The sequence below is a fragment of the Macrosteles quadrilineatus genome, unplaced genomic scaffold, assembly GCF_028750875.1.
Source record: "Macrosteles quadrilineatus isolate MER2022 unplaced genomic scaffold, UCM_ALF_1.0 Scaffold_8__2_contigs__length_117827958, whole genome shotgun sequence".
NCBI classification, from domain to species: domain Eukaryota; kingdom Metazoa; phylum Arthropoda; class Insecta; order Hemiptera; family Cicadellidae; genus Macrosteles; species Macrosteles quadrilineatus.
The window spans coordinates 19,331,432-19,355,980 of NW_026542601.1; the positions used below are offsets into that span (position 1 = coordinate 19,331,432).

At 34.9% G+C, this 24,549-nt stretch overlaps 1 protein-coding gene across 4 annotated transcripts in view; it reads right to left on the reverse strand.

Annotated features, from left to right (window-relative positions):
* Positions 1–3,440: 3,440 nt before the first annotated feature.
* The window catches only part of LOC129001345 (serine/threonine-protein phosphatase 1 regulatory subunit 10-like), a 66,782-nt gene continuing 45,673 nt past the window's right edge, over positions 3,441–24,549 (reverse strand). For 3 of the 4 annotated variants that reach the window (XM_054428627.1, XM_054428625.1, XM_054428628.1), the window contains 8 exons: positions 9,179–9,384; positions 8,509–8,626; positions 8,183–8,350; positions 7,525–7,608; positions 6,820–6,979; positions 5,512–5,836; positions 4,699–5,083; positions 3,441–3,971 (listed from right to left, as the gene is read on the reverse strand). In XM_054428627.1, the coding sequence (XP_054284602.1) occupies positions 3,853–3,971; positions 4,699–5,083; positions 5,512–5,836; positions 6,820–6,979; positions 7,525–7,608; positions 8,183–8,350; positions 8,509–8,626; positions 9,179–9,384 (1,565 nt within the window). In that variant the 3' untranslated portion in view covers positions 3,441–3,852. The remainder of the gene's footprint in view (positions 3,972–4,698; positions 5,084–5,511; positions 5,837–6,819; positions 6,980–7,524; positions 7,609–8,182; positions 8,351–8,508; positions 8,627–9,178; positions 9,385–24,549) is intronic. The other variant, XM_054428626.1, reaches the window with a different exon arrangement.

A 24,549-nucleotide genomic window follows, 5' to 3' on the forward strand; every position in this document is an offset into this window, starting at 1 on the left:
TTTCAAACAACTTTTCTGCTACCAATAAGAAAATAGGTTTAAATAGAATGATTTGACTCTTTATTATGTGCAATAACAGATTCCGTCCAATACCCAATGTACATTGACATTTTGTTGTACAGTATGCCCATGTAAATGCATATTTTAGTTATATGGTTATTGTAATGTATCTTGTTTCATATTAAATTATTATTAACAAAGCATACCAGTTTTCAATTATTGAGTTTTCACATTGGTTATTAACAATGAATACAAACCCTTTAAGAAGCAAAACGCTTACGGAGAATAGTCAGCCCGAAATGAGCTTCGTGCGGCCGCCGAGCTACTCTATCCCTCTCTCTTTCTAAGCAGATTTTTTGTCTCGCTCTCTCTCTCTCTCAGTCACCTGACTTGGCCGCACGCTCGCGATAGTCTATCTAGCGGCCGCCGCGGGAACCATTGACTATTAAAATATTTCCAGACTGAATTTTATACAAAAGGCATTGCGTTTCTTAAAGGGTTTGTAATCATTGTTTTATTACTTTATTCATCCTTGGATTAATTTCTTATTATTTGACTTGAATATGTTTTTTCAATTATTGCCTTCTGATCAAAAAGATCTGATCATAACTTATATCTTTCTTAGAAATGAATTATTAAAGAAACAAAAAACTTTTTTGTCAGGCAGACCAATGAACTTGCCAAATGGATGATATTGTGCCTATTATAATGCTCGAACAGCAAATCAAATTTAGAGTATAGATGGTTACAGTAACGATTCTGTTGAGATGTTTTTATCGAATTTCCCATATGGGGAATCGAATTATTACCAGAGGTCTCGTGGGAAGACCTGGATCTGGTACCAATTTTCTTTTTCGTTTTGATGTCCCCAGAGGCCAAAACACCACACGCTCAAATTCATACATGTATATTTAATTTTTGATGTGTGTGTAAATTAGCACAATAACTTGAGAAAAACTTATCTGTTTCTTATCAAATTTGGTACAAACGTGTAAAACTACGAGTTCGCGAACCGGTATTAATGGACCATGGGGAAAAGTGTCTTACGGTGGGTTTCATGTAGTAAAAGTTGGTTTTTCTCATTTTTGTATGAAAATTGAGAATACCTTTAATACCTAAGTCCAATAATAAATGGAAATTCGCTTAGTTTGCAGGGGGGGGGGGGGCATATAGTAGAACTCCGGTTAACCGAAACCCAGGTTTACCGAAACGGTTCCATAAAATAATACATGGCTAAAATATACGTAATGTAAAATGCTTTAGTAACTTCAGTTGTTTAGTTTAAAGCATTTTCTAACACATTGTAACATTTTAACTGAAATAAAATACTGTATTATATAGATAGACATGATATATAATCATCTTTCACTCATATTTGGGTCAAAATATGCACCTAGGTGGCGTCTCCATCTTATTTGATGATTGAAATAAAATCAAAACATAAGGAATAGCAGTGGACCAAGGACTGGCCCCTGAGACACTCCAACTTCATTATAGGTCAGACTTCACAATGAGGTGAACGATAGGGTTTTTTCAGATATACCGTCTGAATCATCTCCGACTGAGTCTAACCTATCATAAAAAACAAAACAATTAAAGTGCCAGCCCTACATTCCAAAACAAGACACACTTATGAAGGAATAACAATTGATCCATCATTTGATCATCCTTGCTCAGGTCAAAGAAAATGCCCATAGTACCGGGTGTTTCAAAATGAATAGCTGGGTTTTAACGCTTTATAACTTTTATACTATTATTAAACTTACCGCCATAAAATATGCATCAAATGAAAAAGCAGTTCAAAGAGTTTATGCCTTCCAAAGACACATCATTTAACAAAATTGATCCAGCAGAACTGTAGATTTAATTGTACAAAGTTAAAAAGTAATCTCAAATTTTTTTCACCACTAGAAATTCGGAGGTTGCTTGACATTTTTGCAAATAACTTTTAAATGGTGAGGAAATCGACCAAAGTGGAAGGTATTCCGAAAGAGAATAAAATTTCCGACAATCTACTGCTATGCATTTCATGAAAATACTCAATAAATGTGGCCTAAATTTGGCTTAAAATAAAAAAGTGTGAAACTTAATGTTTGCTATGTTTATTGTCTACATTGAAGACGGGGATTTTCAATTTTTTCATTTTTGAGGCAATTTTTGGTACCTTTCTTGAGTATTTTCAAAAAATGCATAATAGTAGATTGTAGGCAATTTTATTCTCTTTCGGTATATTACCTTCCATTTTGGTCGATTTCCTCACCATTTAAAAGTTATTTGCAAAAACATCAAGCAACCTCCGAATTTCTAGTGATGAAAAAAGTTGGAGATTACTTTTTAACTTTGTACAATTAAATCTACAGTTCTGCTGGATCGATTTTGTTAAATAATGTGTCTTTGGAAGGCATAAACTCTTTTGAGTTGCTTTTTCATATGATGCATATTTTATGGTGGTAAGTTTAATAGTATAAAATGTATAAAGCGTTAAAACCCAGCTATTCATTTTGAAACACCCGGTATATTCTCCTGAGTCCAATGAATATACTAAATTCAAGACAAGATGGAGGTTTGGTTTTTGGTGAATCCTATTACTTTTCATTTGTGATATGATTGTATTTTTATTAAGAAATCCCAATAATTTTTATACAGTATAATACCGTTGACTAATTGCTAAAGTCTAATCAATGATGTTTACTGTAAATACAGAGTGAACCACTTACCTGTGCCACCATCGTTATCTCAGAAACTATTAGATTTCGAGAAAACATTAAATTGGGAACTTTAATAATTTTTAATGACATTAAAAATAAAAATATGAATTATTATTCAACTTTTTCTAAAATGGCATTTTCCAATATGGCAGCTAACTTTGAATTTCTTAGGAAAATCCTTCCTACTATAACTTACAATTGGATAACTACTTCAGTAATCAAAGTCAATGGTAAAATGTACCATGTTTGAGCCTTGAGTGTTTCTTAAAAAATGCCGACCCTGTACAAAGCATGGGTATTCTGCTAGTACCCAAAATCAAAAAAAGGAAGGAAACCCTAAATATATTTTTGTAATACTATGGTGGCTCTATAAATGGAAAATTGCAAACAAATGTCATTATGAATTTTTAATTTTGCCTCTCGGTATTACTGTCCTAAAATTTTGCTTGAGGTCTAAAATCATAAATTAATTTTCTTGTTTACCTTGTTCAATGAGGACTACTTTATCATTCATTGTTAAAATCATGTTAAGTATCACCAGCCAAAGATTTTAAAATACTTCCAGTCAACAGCGAGACTTGTTAAATTAACCTACCCTCAAATGGTAAATTACGATCCAATGAAAAATGCTTTCCCTGTTTTAGGATGCTGGAATTTATCAACCATTCCCATTGTTCCTGAAGAAAATAATAATTTATGCTCAAGGGTTATCAACACAATTTAACAACTGGGTAGTGAAGTATTATTTATTAAACATAAAAACAGACGAGTACATGCTAACTTCGAGAGAAAACTGATAAAATTATAAATACATACTGAAATGATTAAAAATTATTTACAATGTACATAGTACACAAATATATGTACAGATTGCATTTGTAAAATGCAAATAATAAAATGTACACTTCACAGCCTTCGTATAACGATGATAGATATATACAAGAACCTCCGTCGAAAAGCTCCGGATGAAAACATAAATAAATCTAATAATCCACACTAAATAATAGTTCATCATATAGTGAAATATACTAATAAAATATGAAGCTTACAACACTGGATCATCAGTCCATAATAGTCACTTTATCACTATACACTGGTTTTTAACATTAAATCACAGATTTGCCAAATGTTCCACTGGCGGACCTTAGTTCCTTGGATGTCGGAACCTACAACTGTTGTTGCGACAGAACCCTTTCTTGAGGAAGTTGTTGCAGATAGGCATCCTGGAGTTGCCTCCGCCTCCGCCTCCCCAACTGCCATCAGCTGAAACATGAGAAAACTCTTGGTTAGAGAATCACTGTGTGGAACATGCTAAGTCAAATGTTTCACACAAGAAGGGTTGGATCTTGTTTGATAGTCTTGTTTTAAAAATGAATAGAGTTATCTAAAGTCAAAAGATAAACGATAACTTGAAAAATCAAACTAAATGAAACAAGTAAATTGGTCAAATTTGTTTAGTAAAGGAAAGTGAAAGTATTAGGCCTACTGCAATTTTAAAACAAGCACCAAATTTAATTTTAAACAAATTAACTAAAAGTAATTTAATTTGACAGTTAATTAAAAAGTATGTTTCGTTGGTGAACTAAAAAAAGGTGGAAAAACCCAGAGGATTTTAAAAAATTTCCATAAGAGAACTGATTTTTTTATGTTTATATCCTTCAATACCATTGCCATATTTCCTGTTCAAACAGATTACAAAGTTGGAAATGTTAAAAACAGTATTTAAAGTGTCTTGTTTGAATCAATTGGTCTAAGACATGCCTATTTGATCCTCGTCAAAATCAGGATAATCAAAGTAGCCCAAAGCTAGTTTTTGGACAGGATTTTTTTGTATGTACTGCTTTTATGTTTCTACAATATAAATGCCAATATTGGGTTGAATAATATCGATTGTCTAGTAGTTGGTTTAATGCCAGCATCCACATGCACCATCACCTTGTCAGCTCTACCATCACCGTAGGAATGTCCCTCTCGGGGTGTTGTGACTTACAATACTTACGATTGCGGCCGCCGCGGCCTCGCCAGTTGTTGCCTCGGTGAGGAGGTCCGTTGCTCTGGTTGTGGTGGGGAGGTGGCTGGTCTCCGTCGTTGTACCAGTTGTTTCCACCCTGCCAGCCCTGGGGGGGTCCTTGTGGCACAGGGGGTCCAGGGGGGAACGGTGGTCCCGGCATCTGAGGGAAACCACCGGGGAAGTGCATCTCCTCGGGCATGGTTGGGTTGGGTCCCATCATTGGGAATGGGCCCATCTCTGGAGTAACTCCGGGAGGAAGCATCATGGGTCCTGGTCCCATAGGCATGCCTGGTGGTCCCATCAAGGGCTGGGGCGGTCCCATCATCATATCACCTGGCATCGCCACCACCTTGCCATCTCCAGTCTTGAAACAAGAGAACAAAGTTAGGAGGGACTCCAGGTTTAAAAGGATAAACAAAGATATCAACATTATTTTATGATTCCATTTGAAGAACAGTACTTAAATTGATTGTAATACAAACCCAAAAACCACAAAGTAGGGATCTAACTTGCTGATTTATGTTTTAAAAGTCTGACTAATTATTGTATTTTTCTTTCTTTTCAAGAAAAATTTGAAAATTACACAAGAATCCAGACTTGCTAAAAAATTTCCAAATTTGTAGTATACAGCAAGGAAAAATGTATTCAAAGTTGATGGATTTTATTTTTTGAAACACATTTTTATGTAAGAATCACATGCATTACTTACAGTGTACACACATTTTTAAGGTATAAATATTTAAATCACTCTATCTATAGTTAGACTAACAGAAACAAATCACTGTCACTCACCCTCCAACAGTCATTGCCGGGCCCCATAGGTGGACCTGGAGGCATGAATGGTGCGCCAGGCCCCATTGGTGGGAAAGGACCTGGAAAGTTTGGTCCAGGTCCTGGAGCAGGGACGGGAGTAGGAGGGAAGGGTGTGGCGGGGATAACTGCTGCGGGTGCAGGGGGAGGTACAGGTAGAGGTGCAGGGCCCTTGGGTTCTGGCCAGGGAGTGGTGGTGAAGTCATTGATGGAGTCTGTACTGCCTGTGATATCTTCTAGAGGGATGCAAGCAGGGTCTGTAGTTGCGTGGATCTCAAGGTCTGGTTCAGCTGGGGCGTCTGGGATCCTACAGACATAATCATCAGTTTATAACAACACAGTAAAAACAAAATAAGTACAATAATACACAAAAAATAGTTATTTGTGCAACTAGTGAGCAATTGCACTTTGCACTCGAGTTGCACATTATATTTTTCCTACAGTTACCATAAAACAAATAAATTGGTAAAGAAACGTACCTTCACATTGCAAATCTGGAGTGAAACAAAGTAATTAGAGTGAATTGGCCGCTTTGCTTTCTCAAATCAGTGAGAGAACATGTACATTGTTAGGTAACTGTAGGAAAAAACATTGTACATTCACTACAAAATCATTTTGCTATCAATAACACTTCTCAGTGAATCCGTTTATTGAGGAAAACGGTTTAGCAATACATTGCGAAAGAAGGAATGGATTCACAACTAACCTTATGATGAACTGGTAATTTTTAAATAAATACTTTATCAATATTTGTTTCACAAAAACAGTATTCATTCACTAAAAATACAAAAATTTGATGAAGTATTTATTTTTGAAATAAATAATTTTAAGTTTAACATGTACTAATAGACCTAAATGATACTAATAAATACAATATTTTGTAGGTATCGAGTTATTTCAAACATTAAGAATTTACCTATTAAGTTATTTAACGCTTGGACAAACAAAATGCCATCAAGGGATTTTGTGGTGGAAAGGATTAACTGCAGGTTTAACAGAGGTTTTACTGACAAAAATATATGAAAATACACAAATAATAACAGAAACACATATGTAGAATTTGTGTAGATACTAGCTCCTTCTTCAGTAGAAGAGCCTTCCATCATAGACTAAGCAACACAAGCGAGTATTATTTATCTATGCTTCCATGTTCTTGTAGGTTGTGGAAGGAGAAAGAAGAACATCATCTTCCTCCTTATACTGTACAACCTACCAGAATAATACATCCATTTTTGTCAGCAAATACCCCTAAGAGGTGTGTATCTTTTGACCGTAAATATGGCTACTTACATTCTCTTGTTGAAGTATATCGCAGCAGGTACAGTCTTCTCCCTGGCGTACTGTATCTCCTTCTCCTGACTGTTCTTGCCAGGAGCCACCACAGGAGCTGCTATGTCTATGGGGATTAGAGCTCGCCACCTGGTCTTCTCTTCCATCACATCATCCACAGCTGCAACATGTTACACATTATTAAGTTTATTTAAAATATACAATAGTGTGTTATAACCTGACATCTCATCTCTATGCCAGCTGTATCGAACTTTTGCGAAATGTAACAAAGTTGAATAAGCCACTCACAGAGCTGCTGTCAAAATTCTTTTTCCTCAGTTGTGCTACTACTGTATAACATTTTCATTTGAAGTAACATAAAAGTTGCTTCAGTTTACAGTTAAGTTGTCACCTCAATTGGGCACAGAATGTGCGCGTTTGTCACAATTTAGTAACCCTGTCCGTGGAAAAATCGAACCATGAAAATTGTATTTTAAAACTCTGTTTTGTTACAAGATTCTTTTCATAACTTTTTAAAAAATAAATGAAGAACAATTATGCCCACAATTTTAAAAATGTGACTGGTTTAAGTATTTATCACATTAAATTGTAATAGTAAATAGGAGGTTTAGAGCTAATAAACAAGTGATGTATAGTAAATGGTGCAAGACACTGCACCTAATTTTTCTTAAATAATAATTTAACATTCTTATATGTATTACTTACCAAGCTTGCGAACCAATTGGAAGTTCTCCCTTTCATGCTCCCTCTCCATGAGTTTCATGTCACTGAAGTTCTTGGTGACATTGACTGAAAATACAGTAAACATATTATGACTAATCTAAATCCACATAAAAACTTACAATACCTAGGTGCTATGTATCTCCGTCAAATAGTTCAACGATAAAAGGGTTTTTGACGGAGGTACATCATAACAACTTTATTGTCTTAACATAATAGTCCAAGGGCCAGTATTTTCATAAATTCATAAATAAAGTCATCAATTCCAACATGAATTTAAGTCAAAAAACTTACATTTGTTACTTGTCGTTTACATATTTTGGGTAAATAAACTAATTCAAAAGAGCATATTTTAATAGTAGCAATTTTTTTAATATGTCAAAGTCATAATATTTTATCTCAATCAATTGAGCTCTATTTCTTGAGCTCAGAGAATACAAAACTCGTCTTTTTAAATTAAATGCCGAATTGCGCTCAAGTGACTGTCAATCTCAATAACGAATTTCAATGATCACATCACATGTAACATGATTTCTCTAATCTGTTGTCACCCATACACATAATAAGGGAAGGGACACAAACTCATTCTAACAAGGGAGAGAGAGAGAGGGGGGGGGAATTTTTTTCTATTTTTATATCTTACCTCTTTCTGTTTCATCAAGTTCAAAGTATTTGATTGTCTCCAGCGAGTCTTCCTTCCATGTGACAGACTTCTTCTGTCTCCGAGACTTTAGATGGACCAGCACTCCCTTCAGTGGTCCGTTCTGGCCAACTCTCACATTCACCTTCTCATCATCTGTGCTGGACATGGCTGCAAACACAACGGAATTGTTAAAGTTGTAAAGACTAAGTTTTGGATTAGGAAATTATTTAGTTAATCTTAATACTCTTGACTGTATGATAAATTTGTACATTGGTGAATTACTCAGAAAGATTAGCAATAGTAAATGAGAAATAAATTGAACTTACATTTCTGATCATCGCCTAAATCATCTGAGCTCTTATCAGGTTCGGCGAACTCCAAATTTTCATCATCTTTGTCTGCTTTCTCCTCTTCCATGGAGGTTTCCAAAGTATCTTGATAAAACTGTGAATACAATTTTCAATATTAATAGCGATAAATTAATGAAGTCTAGGCTGGACAAAGCAACCAACACCAATAAAATGGAACGCAGATCAATTTGACCTTACTTAGAATGCACTCATTATTTTAAAAATGGGATAAAATATCATTCGTACAGTGTTGAGACTGAAAAAGTATGAAAGTAAAACCACTATACACTACCAAAGTCAGTTGGTGGCCTGTTTGCTGCCTGAAAACCTGATTCAGTTCATTAGTTTGGACAGTATAACAACAGATGATAACTATTATGAATGTTGTGTTCTACACTGGAAACAGAATATGGAATGTAAAAAGTGCTTGTACCAACTTCCCATCTCGAGTCATCAGAAATTCATTTATATTTCTAATCCTGAGAAGTTTCTGGATAAAAGAGAGGATCTCAAAATAAGAGGCGATGCCTGTCTAATATGAGTGGTTCTACCAAACAGATTGGAAAAGGTGATGAACAATGAGGATGTTTGTGAGAAGTAGATAAAAATTGAAATTAGAAACAGAATAGTTAGGATGATAAAATACCTTAAAAGTAGGTTTGAGAGAAGAAGGACTGTCTTCAGACTTAGGAGAGTTAGAGGGGCTGCTCTTATGATCTTGGGCGTCCTTTTTGGGATCTGACGGGCCTTCCCTGCTAACACTGCCTTTTCTCTTGCGCTTTCGAGGCTCCTTCATTTTATTGGCTTCCAGCATAGCGTCCATGAAGACGTCGCTTTCTTGTAGGAACATGGCTGCAGAAAACAAGAGCGTTTAGTATACAAATTCAAAAACGTAACTTTTCTAAAAAGAATCCTGTATATAGAACTCGATATCTGAAACCCAAATAATTAAGAGTCAGTTGATCACTCCATGTGTAAGACTCCAGTGTTCCTGAAACATTGTAACACGTTCACAAGTTAATAATTATGACAAGGGGGGGAGGGGGTAGAACTTTCTCTGCTTTACAATTTTTACAAGGTATATCAAGCAACAAAATAATCACACTTATTAAATTACCAACTTAATGTTTAAAGCATAGCAAAGAATTAGGGCAACATGCATTGAAAATAATGATCAAAAAATGTTTTTACCTGTAAAAATAATAATATACTGTACCTCAAGAAGAATTTTTCTTCATACGTATTACAACACTGATTGTACAGGTTACCTTTGAACGTCATCGAATCCATGTACAATTGTATTACAAAACATTTATTACAGTAGATAGCGGAAAAAGCAAGCACGTTGTTTCTTGAATATTGCGACGGAAACCCGCCTTCTTCAGATGAGCTTAGGTTTGTCAAGTACATATAGGGAATCCTTGGAAGAATTTTGCTTAAATTGTTCTTACAAGCAAATATCACATCTTCAAAGGTTGTGAAACTGAGTATTTGTCCTCTCTTTAAAACCAGTATTCTGGTATGATGGTTTGGTTATCGTTAGACAAAGTGATTTATACCTCCCCTATCCTAATCCAATGTACCTCCTCTTTCCTATACTAAACCGATGGAGTAGTTGACAACAAACTGCCAACTGCCAGAGATGTTAACTGGACTGATGCCAAATAAATTTTAAATTGAAGCTGTTTGAGTGCATAGACACCTCCTACGACCAAATAATGTCAACTCTTACTTTGTGAATGGCAAAAACCTCTTATCGGCCTTCCCCACATTAAATAATGTGATTACTCCAATCTTATCTGTTGAAGTTGAGTTGGTTTGATGGTACAAACACTGGTGCCCACAAGGATTCGGAGGATGTATATTGAGTTCAGAGTTCAATCAGCATTATATAAACATTGTAATTCCCTCCCTCAAGATTTTTCAAGGTAGTAGACATGGATCTACACACTCTTCAAACTGCATAAGATTCATGAGCATACTATGATTTTTTCTATGGCCAACTACTAAGTTGGATATCAACCAATGTTTAATACGGTTGAAATTGCAACAATCGTATTATGTTTGTAAGTTGTAAAAATTGCTTGTGTGTGTTGATTTAAAACCAAAAGTCGCATTTTAATGGAATTTTTTTATAAAAACAAATATACAGGTTTGCTGTATCTGATGTAGCATATAATAATTGAATATTCTTACACTTGTATCAGGCAATAATGTCTTAAATAATGTATGCTATTTTAAATCGCTTGACCTATAAAATTAAACACCATTGTTTTACACCAAATTGGTTACCAGTACCAAGGATTTAGAAAGGCAATCTGTATTTAGTTGGAAAACGTAGTACGAATTCCAACCTATTGTGTAATGCCAGTAGCAGTGTCAAGCCCTAAAACTATACTAGAAGGTGCAGAAGTGGCAGAATGGAAAACACTCTGCTAATAACAGGGAGTGCCATAGCATGTCCTTATTATAACAAGTATTTTTTTTAAGTGATTTTTTTACGAAACAGGGTAATTAAAAGCTTTGGTTTATTTACAGAAAAACATCTAAGTGAAGAACTCCTTAATTTATTATTATTTAGTTTGGCTGGGAATATTTTAGGAGGGATTAAGCCTTAAACTGTAAATTTTACATATATACCTTAAGATTCTTGTTAAAGGTCATGGGCTGTTTTCTAAGAGTAGGTAATGCCAATTGGACATCGTAAACAATTGAAATTCAAAATTATTTGATATTTTTAAGTTAACTTTTTTTTAAAGAAGTTGGTGTTCTCTTTTAACCTTGCATTTACCCGTCCACATAGACAACTGCCTGTGCGTGGAACGTATCCAGCAAAGCAAGGGGTGAGCCGGTACAGTACAAAGGTGAACTGTACTGATAAAATGTTTTCGGCAGTGATCAGGATCGGAACCCACGACATCGCTGCCTTGGGCCCAAAGTCGGTGACGCTACCGACTGAGCTGTCTGGTATTCACAATTTGCAAATGGCTTTGATTGTGGTTTCACGAGGCACTTTGGTCGATGTTCATGATTGTTTTCAAGCAATCGAAACTGTTTATGATGTAGTGAATTTAATACATTTTTCTAATAGTTAAAGATTTTCTTCAGATAAGCAGTATTTTTTTAAAGAGACTAGCGTTTTCTGTGTCTGAAGGGCTCAATACAGTAGATAAATAATGTTATTTGAAGGGGGTGAAAGCATGTCTCATTGAGGTGCAATAGTATTATCATAATCAGTATTTAGCTCTACAGAAATACCTAATAAATACTTTGGCCACAATTCCAATGTTTATTTTAACAATCACCGTTTATTCGACCTGCTACATTTTGATCCCGATATTGCGCTCTAAAGGTGTGTGCCTATTGGTAAATATGGCACTGAATGATAGTGGAAAGTGAATTGTAGTAATGTCAGGCCTTATCAATATTTTACTTTCTGCAAGCACTGACCCGGGTTTGATGTCTCGAGACATCTTGATGGTTAACTAGGGGGGGTGGGGGGTGGGACGCACACTCAGTGCTGGGGTTTACCTTCCGGGCACTTACAGGTGAACTGACACCCTCTTGTAACACATTACCTCTGTCATGCTCCCGCTCACAAAATACGTTATATCTTAGTTTCAGCTGTAATCTAAATTAAACTGCAAAAATTATAGAATAGATTTTGTATCTAAATAATCTTTTTGTAAGCAATATTACAATGGTATTTATAATGACGTAAAACTATATCAAAATCTCCGTACTTTCATGAGGCTTACAACAATGAACCCTCATTTGAATCAAGCAAGTATCAATAGTTCAATCAAGATACGTCAGTTTTTATGAATGAAAACATGGCAGCCACGTAGGAAGTGTATGGCAGTATGTATGGTTCATACTTAGGTGGTTGGACTGATAAAAGACTAGTTCTGGGCACTACAGCATATGATCCAGTTGTAGTAATAAAGACCCCCTCTTAACCCTTAGACCCTTTTCCTTAACTTTATGAAATAAGAATGTTTGATTTTTTTAAAGCTTGAACTATTGATATGGATACCAATACATAACCGTCCTCTACAGACACCACTTATTTTTTTATCTACAATTTTATTGAACTTATTGCACAGATGTTTTTATGCATCTGAATCAAATCAAAACGTTCAATGCCTATAAGAAATCCGTCTTTACTTGCAAATGTGGAGTAAATAACCAATGACACCTATTTGATCAGAAGATCTTGTGTGTTGATGCTGATCAGTCATCTACCGCACATTGGCAAGCACTCAAAAAACGCTAACATTGAATGCAGAATACTTAACACCTACTATAACCACAGCACTCTTGTCAACAAAAGGTTCAAACTAATGAAAGGTTCCTTTCCTTTGGTGGCTGTATTAGCGTTACAAACACTTATGGTTGGGCCTATCTACCAATGGTATGCCTGAACTTGAAAATAATAAATCCGTTTACATTTAAACCCAGATGAGTAAACATCTTGATTTTTTGGAGACGCAACATTTGGAAACCGCTCACTAATCTAACCAATGCCAACTTTTTAGTTAAAAAACCTTTTTCCTACTTGACCACAGTGGTTTATTGGCTGTCTAGTGTACATCTAAATAGCCCTCCAATGTGCCATCAGATCAACAGGTTAGTTGTTTATGGGAAATACCCATTCTAGTTTAAGGAAAATACATTTTTAATAAGGTTAAAAAAACTCAATAAAAAGATCGTTCATGGAAGATTATTTGGTTAGTGCTACAAGTTGTATGCAAAGAATAAAACTCAGACTAATCCCCCTAGGTTTTTCTAGTATTAATTATTTCAGATTTCATTCTATGAAAATTGATATTATGGTTTTTATAGATTAAGTGGTCACTATTTCATTTCAAGCTTTATGAATCTAGATTTTTTTTTTTGTACTGCACAAACTTGTCATAGACAACAAGGAAAACCACACGACATGATCAGATTAATTATACTACTGGTCCAAATCAAGGCTTAAGTATGTCCAGTAGTTTAGTTTTAGTTATGTTTATTCAGTAATTCCAATATTGCGTCTGTCCCATGTAGGCTAGAGTTGTTTACATTTAACTTTGGCTTTGACAAACAGAGACATCTAAACACTAAACAGTCACGTAACAGTCAAGTTTAGAAAAGCAAAGCTCCCATGATTGAATAACAAAATGGCTGCAATATGAAGTCCGTCTTCTTGATCGGAGTTTGATCATTTAAGAAAAATCTACCATTTTAAAAAAGGTATGATCACCATAAAAATGTGCTTTCATTCCGAGTTATAAGTACTATTTTCTCAATAACTGTACTTAGTTTAAATTGGCTTGTTGGATTTGGCTAAAATTTATTTATAAAATGTTACTACTTTTGCTTAATACTTTAGAAAATGATGATTACAATGTCATGTTATTGTAAGATTAAATTACTTATGTCAAAATAGCTCAATACTGGATGGTGAGTCTCATTCAAAACATGTTTTGACACGTAGTGTCATCATCAGCTGTGGTACTGGTAAAGTTTTGTTTTCACCAGATGGCTTTGTCATTGTTCAATAAATTAACACATAACACGAAAACGCATTAACATTCACACCGCGGGTCAAGACATACTCCTCAAGGGTCTCTGTCCTCAAGGGCAGGGGTTTCTGTCCTCGACCCGTGGCGTGATTGTATGTTTGTTAAAGCAGGCCTGCAATGTCGCTAAGTTATACGTGTTTTAAATGTTTATATGTACGTGTTGTGTCGTTTTCGTGTTATGTGTTAATTTATTGAACAATGACAAAGCCATCTGGTGAAAACAAAACTTTACAAGTACCACAGCTGATGATGACACTATGTGTCAAAACATGTTCTGAATGAGACTCACCATCCAGTATTGAGCTATTTTGACGCAAGTAATTTAATCTTACAATTATATCTACAGCTCAGGGGCTTAACAATGAATTTAAATGTCATTTTAGTTGTCAACTAGTGTCTTACCTACTGAAAAGCCAACTTCATTAAATATTCCGGGAAATGGTTAAGAGTTATAAATAATTGGATTTACAGCTGTGTATTACCATAGAAAAATAGAATAAATATAGACTGTCAAAGGAAGGTTCCGGCGCCCACCGCTAGGTTTGCCGTGTAGTTACGGCACACACTGCTGCAGGCGAGGAGAGCAGGAGCCGTATGCGACCAGCAGACGCTGCAGCGGTGTGCGCCGTTACTACACGGCAAACCTAGCGGTGGACGCCGGAACTTATGCTAACCGCAGCACAGCTGACGGGTCTATATTTATTCTATTTGTCTATGGTTTTACTAGAGTCAGTCATTATTTTCCATTTTTGTTTAAGCAAATCTGTATATGGCTTGTTATTGCCTTCTCCCACTTTTGTGTAAACTTCTTTGTAGACTAGCTTATATGTTTTTTACTCTATAAAGAGTAAATATTGAAATGCTTATGTGTTCTTTTAGTGCCCTGGCACATCATTACAAGAGTTATCGTTAGTGTTTCCATCAGCAGAATATATCTAGTATTGAGAAAACAGAGTCTTATCTGTCTACACAATCCAAACAGCTTCAGTTGAAAGGATGCCAGGGACTGTCTTCAAAGGATTCTCATCAAGCAGCCTCTCTAAGCCTCTGCTTCACGGACCCCAGGATTTCTCTCACTCTCTCTCACCACTCAGCTCAGGAGCTCTTCTCTTCAGGCCTTAAAAACTAACTCAAAATAATGCATTGAGTCAATAACACAAAACAATTTTAGACATTGCTATGAGATTTTAATATCACTAATCGACCTAATTTAAAATTCAAAAAAAGGATATTAATTAACAATTTTGTTTTACTATAAAAGTGTGGTTTTTAGGGTAAAAAAACCAGTGAGAAGTCCTTTTTATGATTTCTATATAAAAATGACTTATAGCTTGGGTTTAAAACAGGCTAAATCTTGATTTAATCTGGCTAATATGCGAGGCATTGCCTTTACTACACTTTTAGCAATAAATATTTATCAATACAATAGACATAAAAGTTTTAATTTTGCAAGCAATTCGGTAGTTTTTTAACACAGTGAGACAGAAGCAGGTTTTAGAATGCAAATAAAAACACCCTTCGAGATTAAATTAAGTCCCAACCAGGCCTACACATGTTATCATGGACACTATACAGGGTGTCCCGCAATTACAGGACAAAACTCTGGGATATGGTTCTATGGGTCAAAATAACTAGAAAATCAAGGGCATTTATTTCATCGCTTCGTTTATCAGATATCCGCTGTTTTTTATATATTTTACATTAACACTTTTATCTTTTAATTCTTTGAACCGATCTTTATGAAGCTTGGTATGAATGTTGAGGTGGAAGTGTTATGCCTGCAGAATACTATCGCCGAATGTAGGCAAAATAAGACGAGCGTGATAGTGTACTCGGTGTGCATATAAAATTTAAATTTAAAATATAATACTGCTTAAGAAAGAAAGAAAAAACGTTTAACAAAAAGTAAGCGTCAGCGTTTATGTTGCACAAAGTTTGGTGCTAATTTTTTGCTGATAATACGCAATATTGGGTTCGACATAGTTCGACCGAAGTTAACCGATAGTGTACTGGTAGCATTGTAAAAAAACTTCGTCCAATTCAAAATTACAGCTATTTAAATTCTTATAATTTTAATTACATAAAAGGTTGACGAAAAACGTCAAGAACAATTTTAATCAGCACTTAAATTTATTGTATCAAACCACATAAAATTTAAAAAGATCAAATGAAAAATAGCTGTAAGATTATGATTTTCAGTTGTAAAATAAGGAAAAATTAGATGCAACCTGACTGGCTTGGCGTTATTCTACAAAGTTTTACAAACAGATATTTCTAATTTTTGTAATATTTCTTCAGCTATTTATTATTTGATTTTTTTAAACTTGGTGTTGTTTGATAAGGAATTTGAAATGTTAAATGAAAGTGTTCTTAACATTGTATCATAAAATCAGACATCTTTTTAGGAACTTCAATTATAAAAAAGTAACATGGGTCTCTTTTAACGTTAACATAATACAAAATTTCACAAAGATTGGTTGGAACAATCCAAAGATAATTGGGTTTAATTAAAAAATGTAAATTGGAGAGGATAACTTATCTTGTAAACTTGGAAAAAATGTCACTCTTTAATTTTGATTTTCACAGATGGAACAATTTTCTGGCTTCCTATAGGACACCCTGCATATGTTTTCAGTTTTTCACAATAAATATCGTAAATTAAGTTCAGCGGCAAGGTCACTTTATGAGCTATAAATGACACACTGCCAGATCAAATAACTTGATTAGTGGAAAAAAAAAATTAAAAAAAAAAACTTGTAAAGTGCTTATGACACGCAAGCTTTAAAACTTGACAAACATTAGTCAAGCGATTGATCATAATATTATTTTCAGTTATGTTATAACGTTCAGTAAACATCGATGTCGCAACATTGGGGGATTTAATGACGTCACGTGACTAGGCGACGTGTCGTCATGACCTCACAAAGACGTCGATGACCTAGGGACAGCTCGGTGGAGTAGGCTGTCCAAAGTTGTGCTCGATCTGATAAGAAAGCATTAAATCCTCCAAGATATTGTTTTGTTCCTTTTTTTATGTTTTACAGAGATAAATCATTAAAACAAATATCTAATGGCCCCTAATTTAAGTTGGAATCAACTATCAAAATAAGCTACAGTTAAGTTGTTGAAGATAGCCAAATAAAGTATAGATATGTAGGGACCAATAGCAGCAATTGCTGTCCTTCACCTCCGTTGTAATTTGGCCTTAACCGTTCCCTATGCTATGCACTATTCCTAAATGTACTCTCCTTTGTAATTTGCACTTCGTAGTCGCGGTCTTCCCCTAACATGATACATTTCAACCTTGCATTACTTTCCAACCTAAAAACGGAATACTAAAATTAATAAACAAACAAAATATCAAATGTTTACATCAGCTGGTATATTCAAAGAGCTACAGAAAACTGTAGGAGTACTCTTCCATTAGAAAATGACAGGATCTTTGACGCCTGTGTGACAGGACAGGTGTAATTTTTATCACTTTCTGATATTTTCCCCCAACATCCTTGGCCAAGCTTTAAAATTAATCATCAACAGCCATGCTACATTTTTCCTAGCTCGAGATATTTTGTTGGGACCGATTCGCCTACGGAATATATAGATACATAGATAGTATAAATACATAGATTTTAGATAAATTCAAAATATCAGTATTATGAACAATGGATGATATCAGTAAACATTGAACAGAACACCGGGCGACCTGTCAGCAATAGTCAGCATCTTTTTATTTGGATAATAGAACACGAACTGGCGAGTGGCGACAAAATGGCTGGCATGGCAACCGCGATCATCGATTTAGCATCGAGATTCGAGATTCAACTAAACACTACCGAATGAGACCGCCGAGTCCATCGGATCGTCGACACGATAGTCCAACATGAATCGTTCCTATCATTTATTTCTATCTATTGGCATTTCTTTAGAAGTTGTTTGCTTACACATGGGAACTTAAATTGGAACGTTCAAAGTTTTCAAAACATTGCATAAAGGGAATGAAAAATCCAAACAATATAACTCGCCTAAATGAGTAGATACGCACAAGTATGTACGTTAATTTGGTTTTCACATTAAGGATAAAAAATAAGTTAACATAGATTCGTACCAAATCCATCCTCAAGGTTTTGGTCTGATGTAGATACTAATCAATTCCTAATGGCCAATACATTTCTTTCAACTATAGCTTCGTATGTAGAAACTACTATATATTTATTTTAACTTATTAGGTTAAATAATTGAAAGATATTCATATCAACACAAAAAATAAATTGAAATAATTATTTGCAAGCGTTGTTTTCAATAAATAGCTGTTTTGTTTGACAAATGGGTTTTTTAGATGTTTAGCTTCGTTATTTGGCCTTTGCATATGGATACAGTACTTGGGAGAATCAGGGTCGAACATAGAGCGATCTATAACCATGTTCTGTTGATAAAATTAATTAATTCATTTATAATTTCTAATATTAAAGCGTAGTTCAACTGTACACCAATTGGCATAGTACTGGTCACTCTATTACAATATTATGCAAGCAATGGGTAATGTATATGTAAGTTAGCGCTTCATTTGTAGTATCGATGGAGGACAGGCTTACGTACGCACACGCTAACTCACAAGCGCACGCTAGAACATACGAAAGACACTATTTTTATCCGCTCTCGCTCTGTTTCTTTTCCAATACCAATCAAAATAAAGTTTCCATTTTATATACGAAGGCCTACTTACTGTGGTCATAAAGATATTTGTAAGCGAAATTTTGGAAAATTTTAATTTACATGTATTAGGCCTACCTACCTTACTAAGAACGGTAAAAGTTATTTAAATAGTTAAATTTTAATTGCAATTATTTAGTATGCTTCAATATTTTATTGATAGTTTCCTAACACAGTGGACATAAAAGTTTATTTCTTAACTAAGCATTTTGTTAAAGATATAATTTAACCACGGAACTGGCTAAAGAAATTGCAGGAGTAAGCGTGTGCACGTATACGTACTCCATTCCACGTTTACTGTGCAATAAAGGTTTGTTGCAGCCATGCAGGTTGCATCAACCGTCCTCACGATCCTCGCGAAGGCGCTAGAGAAACATCTAATTTATGCAACTTTTTGAAAATTTACTTTTGTATGATCGAACCTAGTATAACTTACACAAAAATGTGTAAAAGATAAAATTATTGAGGAGTAATTCATGGATGCTGATGTTTTTAGAAAGGCTGGTGTAGCTGAGACAGCATTCATACGGTAAACGAGGAAAGGAGTGAAGGAACTCGTCCTGACCTTGACCTCCATCGCTAGTTAGAAATGTACAAAATTAAGCCGAGCTAAACAGAAAGATGAGTTGGGACTGACTAGCTCTGAAATGCATGTCATCATTTCATAAAATATCTATTTTAAGTTACTATCATCACTTTTTTTTAAATAACACTATAATTAAGTCATATTTTTAAAATTATATTTTAAGAAACGGTATTATAAAAAATACCGCTTTGTTTTTTTAAATTTTCCCTGGAAGGGAAAAGGCCCAACATTATATTAGTCCAGCTATAAAGCTGTTGGTTCCATATTTGGAAGCCAAGCTATACGTTAAGGCTAATATAAGTAATAAGACGGGTCAAGGAAAACTCCTGGAAATAAATTTGCAGCCTTTATTTAGAAGATTAAATACATCATACAAACACAATTGTATACGATCACTCCATAAAGCCTTCAAAGTGTGTTCATTACTTAAATTACAAAGACAAAAATACATAAAATTAACTTACCAATACTATCAATCCATTAGCTGCTTTAAAACATTAAATTGTTATGTTAATTCTACCACCAAGATATTTCTCTGGGACCTCAACGAAGAATCAACAGCTAATTCCTACATTTATAAACGTCTACATTGCACCACCACGTCTTTTAACCTAATTACTAACCAACTTTTGGATTATTATTATTGTACTAACTAATCCAAACTACATTTAAATCTAAAAAAAACTTCAAATAACCGCTTAGCTTTGGATTATTTTGATAGCCTTACAAGTTAGTCTGTTTCAACGTTTCTAAATTTTAATTTTGGAACCCGAAAAAGCTGATTATGGGTTTAACTTGGGTGTTTTATTTTGCAAAACGCTGGTTTTATCAACATCTAGTCTACTTAACATTGGTTTCACCTAATGTTGTGATGTTAAAATAATCTAAAAGCTAATTGAAACTATATCGGACACAAAATAAAAGTTACCCACTTGATATAAAATTAAGCTCAAGTATCACAAAAACGCTTAAACATCACTTTTGGTTATCTAATAACAGTTAAAGCATTTGAGAAGCAAGCACGGGCAGTTTTAACGCCCAGCTAACCTAACAAGGATCCACAACAATAGGTAACCTGTAGATTGTTGGGGAACAGAAGGTTGGGGGAGAGAGGGGAGGATGTCACATAGCCACAAGTATCGAGTGATGTCAGTAGACTTGTTACCGTCACTAGGGACGACCGAGAGACCACAACCACAGACAATGGAAACATTAAAGTATTATATTGTCTGTGCCACAACCGTAATTACGTAACTACAACAATACGCAGGAGAAAGCTACACAGAGAGTATAAGCTATGAGAATATTTAAATGTTTAAGATTCTATGAAGGAAAATGCCGATTTTTCTACAAGGACTCTTTAAGGATACATTTTAACCATTTGAGCCCACAACTGTTGGACATTAAAATATTTATTTAATTAGTCGACTGTTCCTCCTCCGGATGCACGAGAAAACATTTGTATGAGAATCGATGGTTTTAAGTGATAGAATGGAGCGATGATAACATTATAATTATTTATTATTTTGATTATAATTTATTGTTATAATATGATTATATTATAATCGTGCCCGAAGCCCAAAGATTCATATCATTATGGCCAAAGTTGTTTTGTCAACGAATCCAATATATTAACTGCACAAAAAAACGCGTTTTTTGATCACAAATTGGTCATTTTAGTAGAGTTCGGTCCCACAAGGGATCGATCACAAATTGGTCATTTTAGAGAGCTCGGTCCCACAAGGGATCGGTACTGGGCTAATCTCCTAGTAGCTAATCATATTTTTATTTTAACCAAAATCGAAAAATTTCACGTGAGTAGGATTTAGGTTGCCTTAAAATCCACAAAATAACATACAGAATACTGGATATTTTACCTTAAACGAATTATTTGTTTTCGTAGTTTATTCACCAAGACGACTGGTTAGATAATCGATTTGTAGCCTTTTAAATGCCATTAATGTACAAATGTAGTCTAGCAGCAAAGTGGGTGAAGTGGCATGATTGCGTTGACACTTGCTGGGTCAACAACGCGGACGTTGATGAGTGGGTTCGCTATTTATAGCATCGGCCACGTCTGCAACAGCTGACTGTTGAGTCATTGGCATAGAAACTGCGTCAACAACCTTCAGTCGGATCACAGAGAACTTATCTGTGGTCGGATATGTTCTAGCTATTATAATTAGAAAAAGTGTTGACGCACTATAAATTGTAGCCTATAAGTACCAGTATATAAATGTATATGTATTCGTCGGATATTATTTAATTATAAGAACTGCAGCTTGGTTCGAGTTTGCTTTTATTGTCCCTAACTGGGTCAATATCACATTACGATTTTTACCACACGAGAAGCTTGAGAGAAAACTTATTCACGCATTATTGCAAAATTTACCATGGATTTATTTATTCCCTTTCTATTTGGGTTAACCCCTTTTATCATTTATTCAGTTTGAAATAAACCAAAGATAACGGTTCAATTAGCCGATTACATTACACCTGGCTGGAAACCCCCTTAGTCGTATTATTATACACTAGCTGAGTCCTTATTCTTTTTAAGATTGGACTAATATTAACTGAGAAATGACAATTATAGTGATACACGTGACCGCTGGAGGTTAGTTGCAGTGCATTCAGAGATATGCCAAAAGTCTGCCACAACAATGCGACTGTCTCCGCCCTAGATTATTTCAAACAATAATAAAATATTACATAGCCCTTAAAGTATTGTTTTATCAATTACCTACCATTAGGATGGCTTAAAAGTTGCACACTTTTTTACTGTCATTAAAATTCACAAAACGCACCCCAACTTTATCAGCTGTGGGAAAGTCAAGTATTCGTTTACAAACTAATCAGCTGATTTTATTGTTGCATGAGAATGTTATTATTTATTCAATGAATTCAGTGTAACACTGAATCTGCTATATGTCAGTTAACATTCGTCCAGTCATAAAAAATGTGTCAATCGAATTGTAATTAAATAGCCTTGAAAACGTAATCCTTGTAAAACTTATGTGAAATCAACGGTATTTGTGTCATTTATTAAACGAAATTGTAAATGGCCTCCATTTTGTTTTATGAATTTGGAAAATTGTCATAATTGTTTCTAGCTCTTTCTAGTTCTCATAAATTTAATGTTAGTGCTAAGTTTCAATTTATTTCGTATATTAAACAACTTCGAGGTTGCGGGTAAAAGGAGAGGCCATTGTACATTCGACGCATTTGGCAATGCCCTCGTGAGGTTGACAGGCGCAGTTCGTGCATCCCTAAATAATATTGTGGAATACCTCATCAAAAATACGTCACATTGTATAACGTCAACTTGCCACAGATCCAATATCAGGCCAACCTATCATTCAGTACAGTTGTATTTTTGAATTAGGCGGCATCGGGTGCTCTAATCTTGCGATTTCAGCCAAATATCGGTTCAACGATAGTCACGTGATGGCCCACTTTGGTCACATGACCATGTGACGTCATTGGCAGTCGCAAAATAGCACAGCACAGCACAAACCCAACTGATAAGCGCAAAGCGGTTGGCAAGTCGCAAGATAGCACAGCACAGCACAAACCCAACTGATAAGCGCCAAGCGGTTGGCAACCTTTGATAGTAAATTCGTCACCCATGGCTAGATTACGTGACGTTGACTCCAGGCCCAAGGTCGAGCCAACCATCTGTCTCGGCAATAGTTGATTCTCAATTGCGCACAAACATTTCCGATTACTGTATATCTTGTTCCTTGTCACATGAGATTGTTTTATCTATGGGATGGGCTAGTCATTTTTTCTAAGGAGATATAATTCTTCCAGCCCTTTGATTTGATAAACTTGTGTTGAGCCTCGGTAACTAGAAAATTGATTCTCCTTGAAATTGTATTAACCTTTGTTGTAGGACTTTTATCTATCATTACTAAACCCGGTTTTTGTTGGATTCAAGTAACTTATGACTAACATTCTTCAATCCATACCTAGTTGACATTCAGCCTTTTGAGTTGATTTTTGGCAGTAGCTTCCCCAACTTGAAAATAGTGAAGAGTTAAATAAATTAAACCCATCCTGTAAGATTCGAGGGAATAAGGGACTCTTCTTAATCCATCTGATATTTTTAGCAACATTTATCTTCAGTAGACTTAGTTTCCAATTCAGCCTGTAACATACCATGTTTGGCAATGCTTCTATTTCATATTAATTATTTTCTATCTCGTATGCCATGCATCTTGTATTTTGTTGTTAAGTTTTAATCTACCAACCTCACACTTGGCTATTGTCAATTGTAAATTTAAAAACTTGTTTTTATATTTCATAGAATTGGTTTTGAGTCGATTTATTACTTGTTTCGATTGATCCTTGTAATATTAATATATGCTGACAAATATACCTTAGTTTACTCCATTAACCCCTCTTTTAAGACGTTAGTACCAGGGGACTGAGCAGGTTGTGGTTGATTGGGTTTAATCGTTAAAACAATATCGTAAACGTGCTTTTTATCATTTACAACCAACATTTTTATTACGATCGCTGAAATAATGACTCTGTAATGTAAAATAATTCAATAAAACAAAAATAAGATACACTTTAATGATCTTCCTAAGTTTTGAGTGATACTCGCACAGAATGTTTCTCCCCTCTTGTCATTGAACCCCGTTGTTTGACTTTCACGCTCACGCACCAGATAAAATATGACGTAAACTTAATCATATTAGTTTCAAAATTGCTTGTAATGACGATTTTTCGCGTTATCGCTACTACTTGAAAAGAAATTGAGAGTCTGTCTGTTTTTCCATTGGGATTTCATATACGGTAATAGTTTGATGCCAATTAAATCCCCAGATATGTAATTAGTTTACTTGGAATGCCTCGGTACTCCGGGAATTAAGTGTTGGTGGTATAGGGCAAAGTAAAATAATCAGTATTTGATCGAAACTATTTTCCTCTAAATATCAAGTAATCTTCAGTGTAATCTTAGCTCTAAAGTTACAAGAGATGTTTTTCCCCTTTGTACTGTATTTCGTAACTTGCTAGTATACTGTGGATGGCTTGTTATAAAAACATATGACAACTCTTTTGTTTACTTTTTCCTTGTTATTTTGTTCAACCAGTTACTTGGTACCCATAAATAGGATACTGGATGGATTGCGCCATCCAGCATTC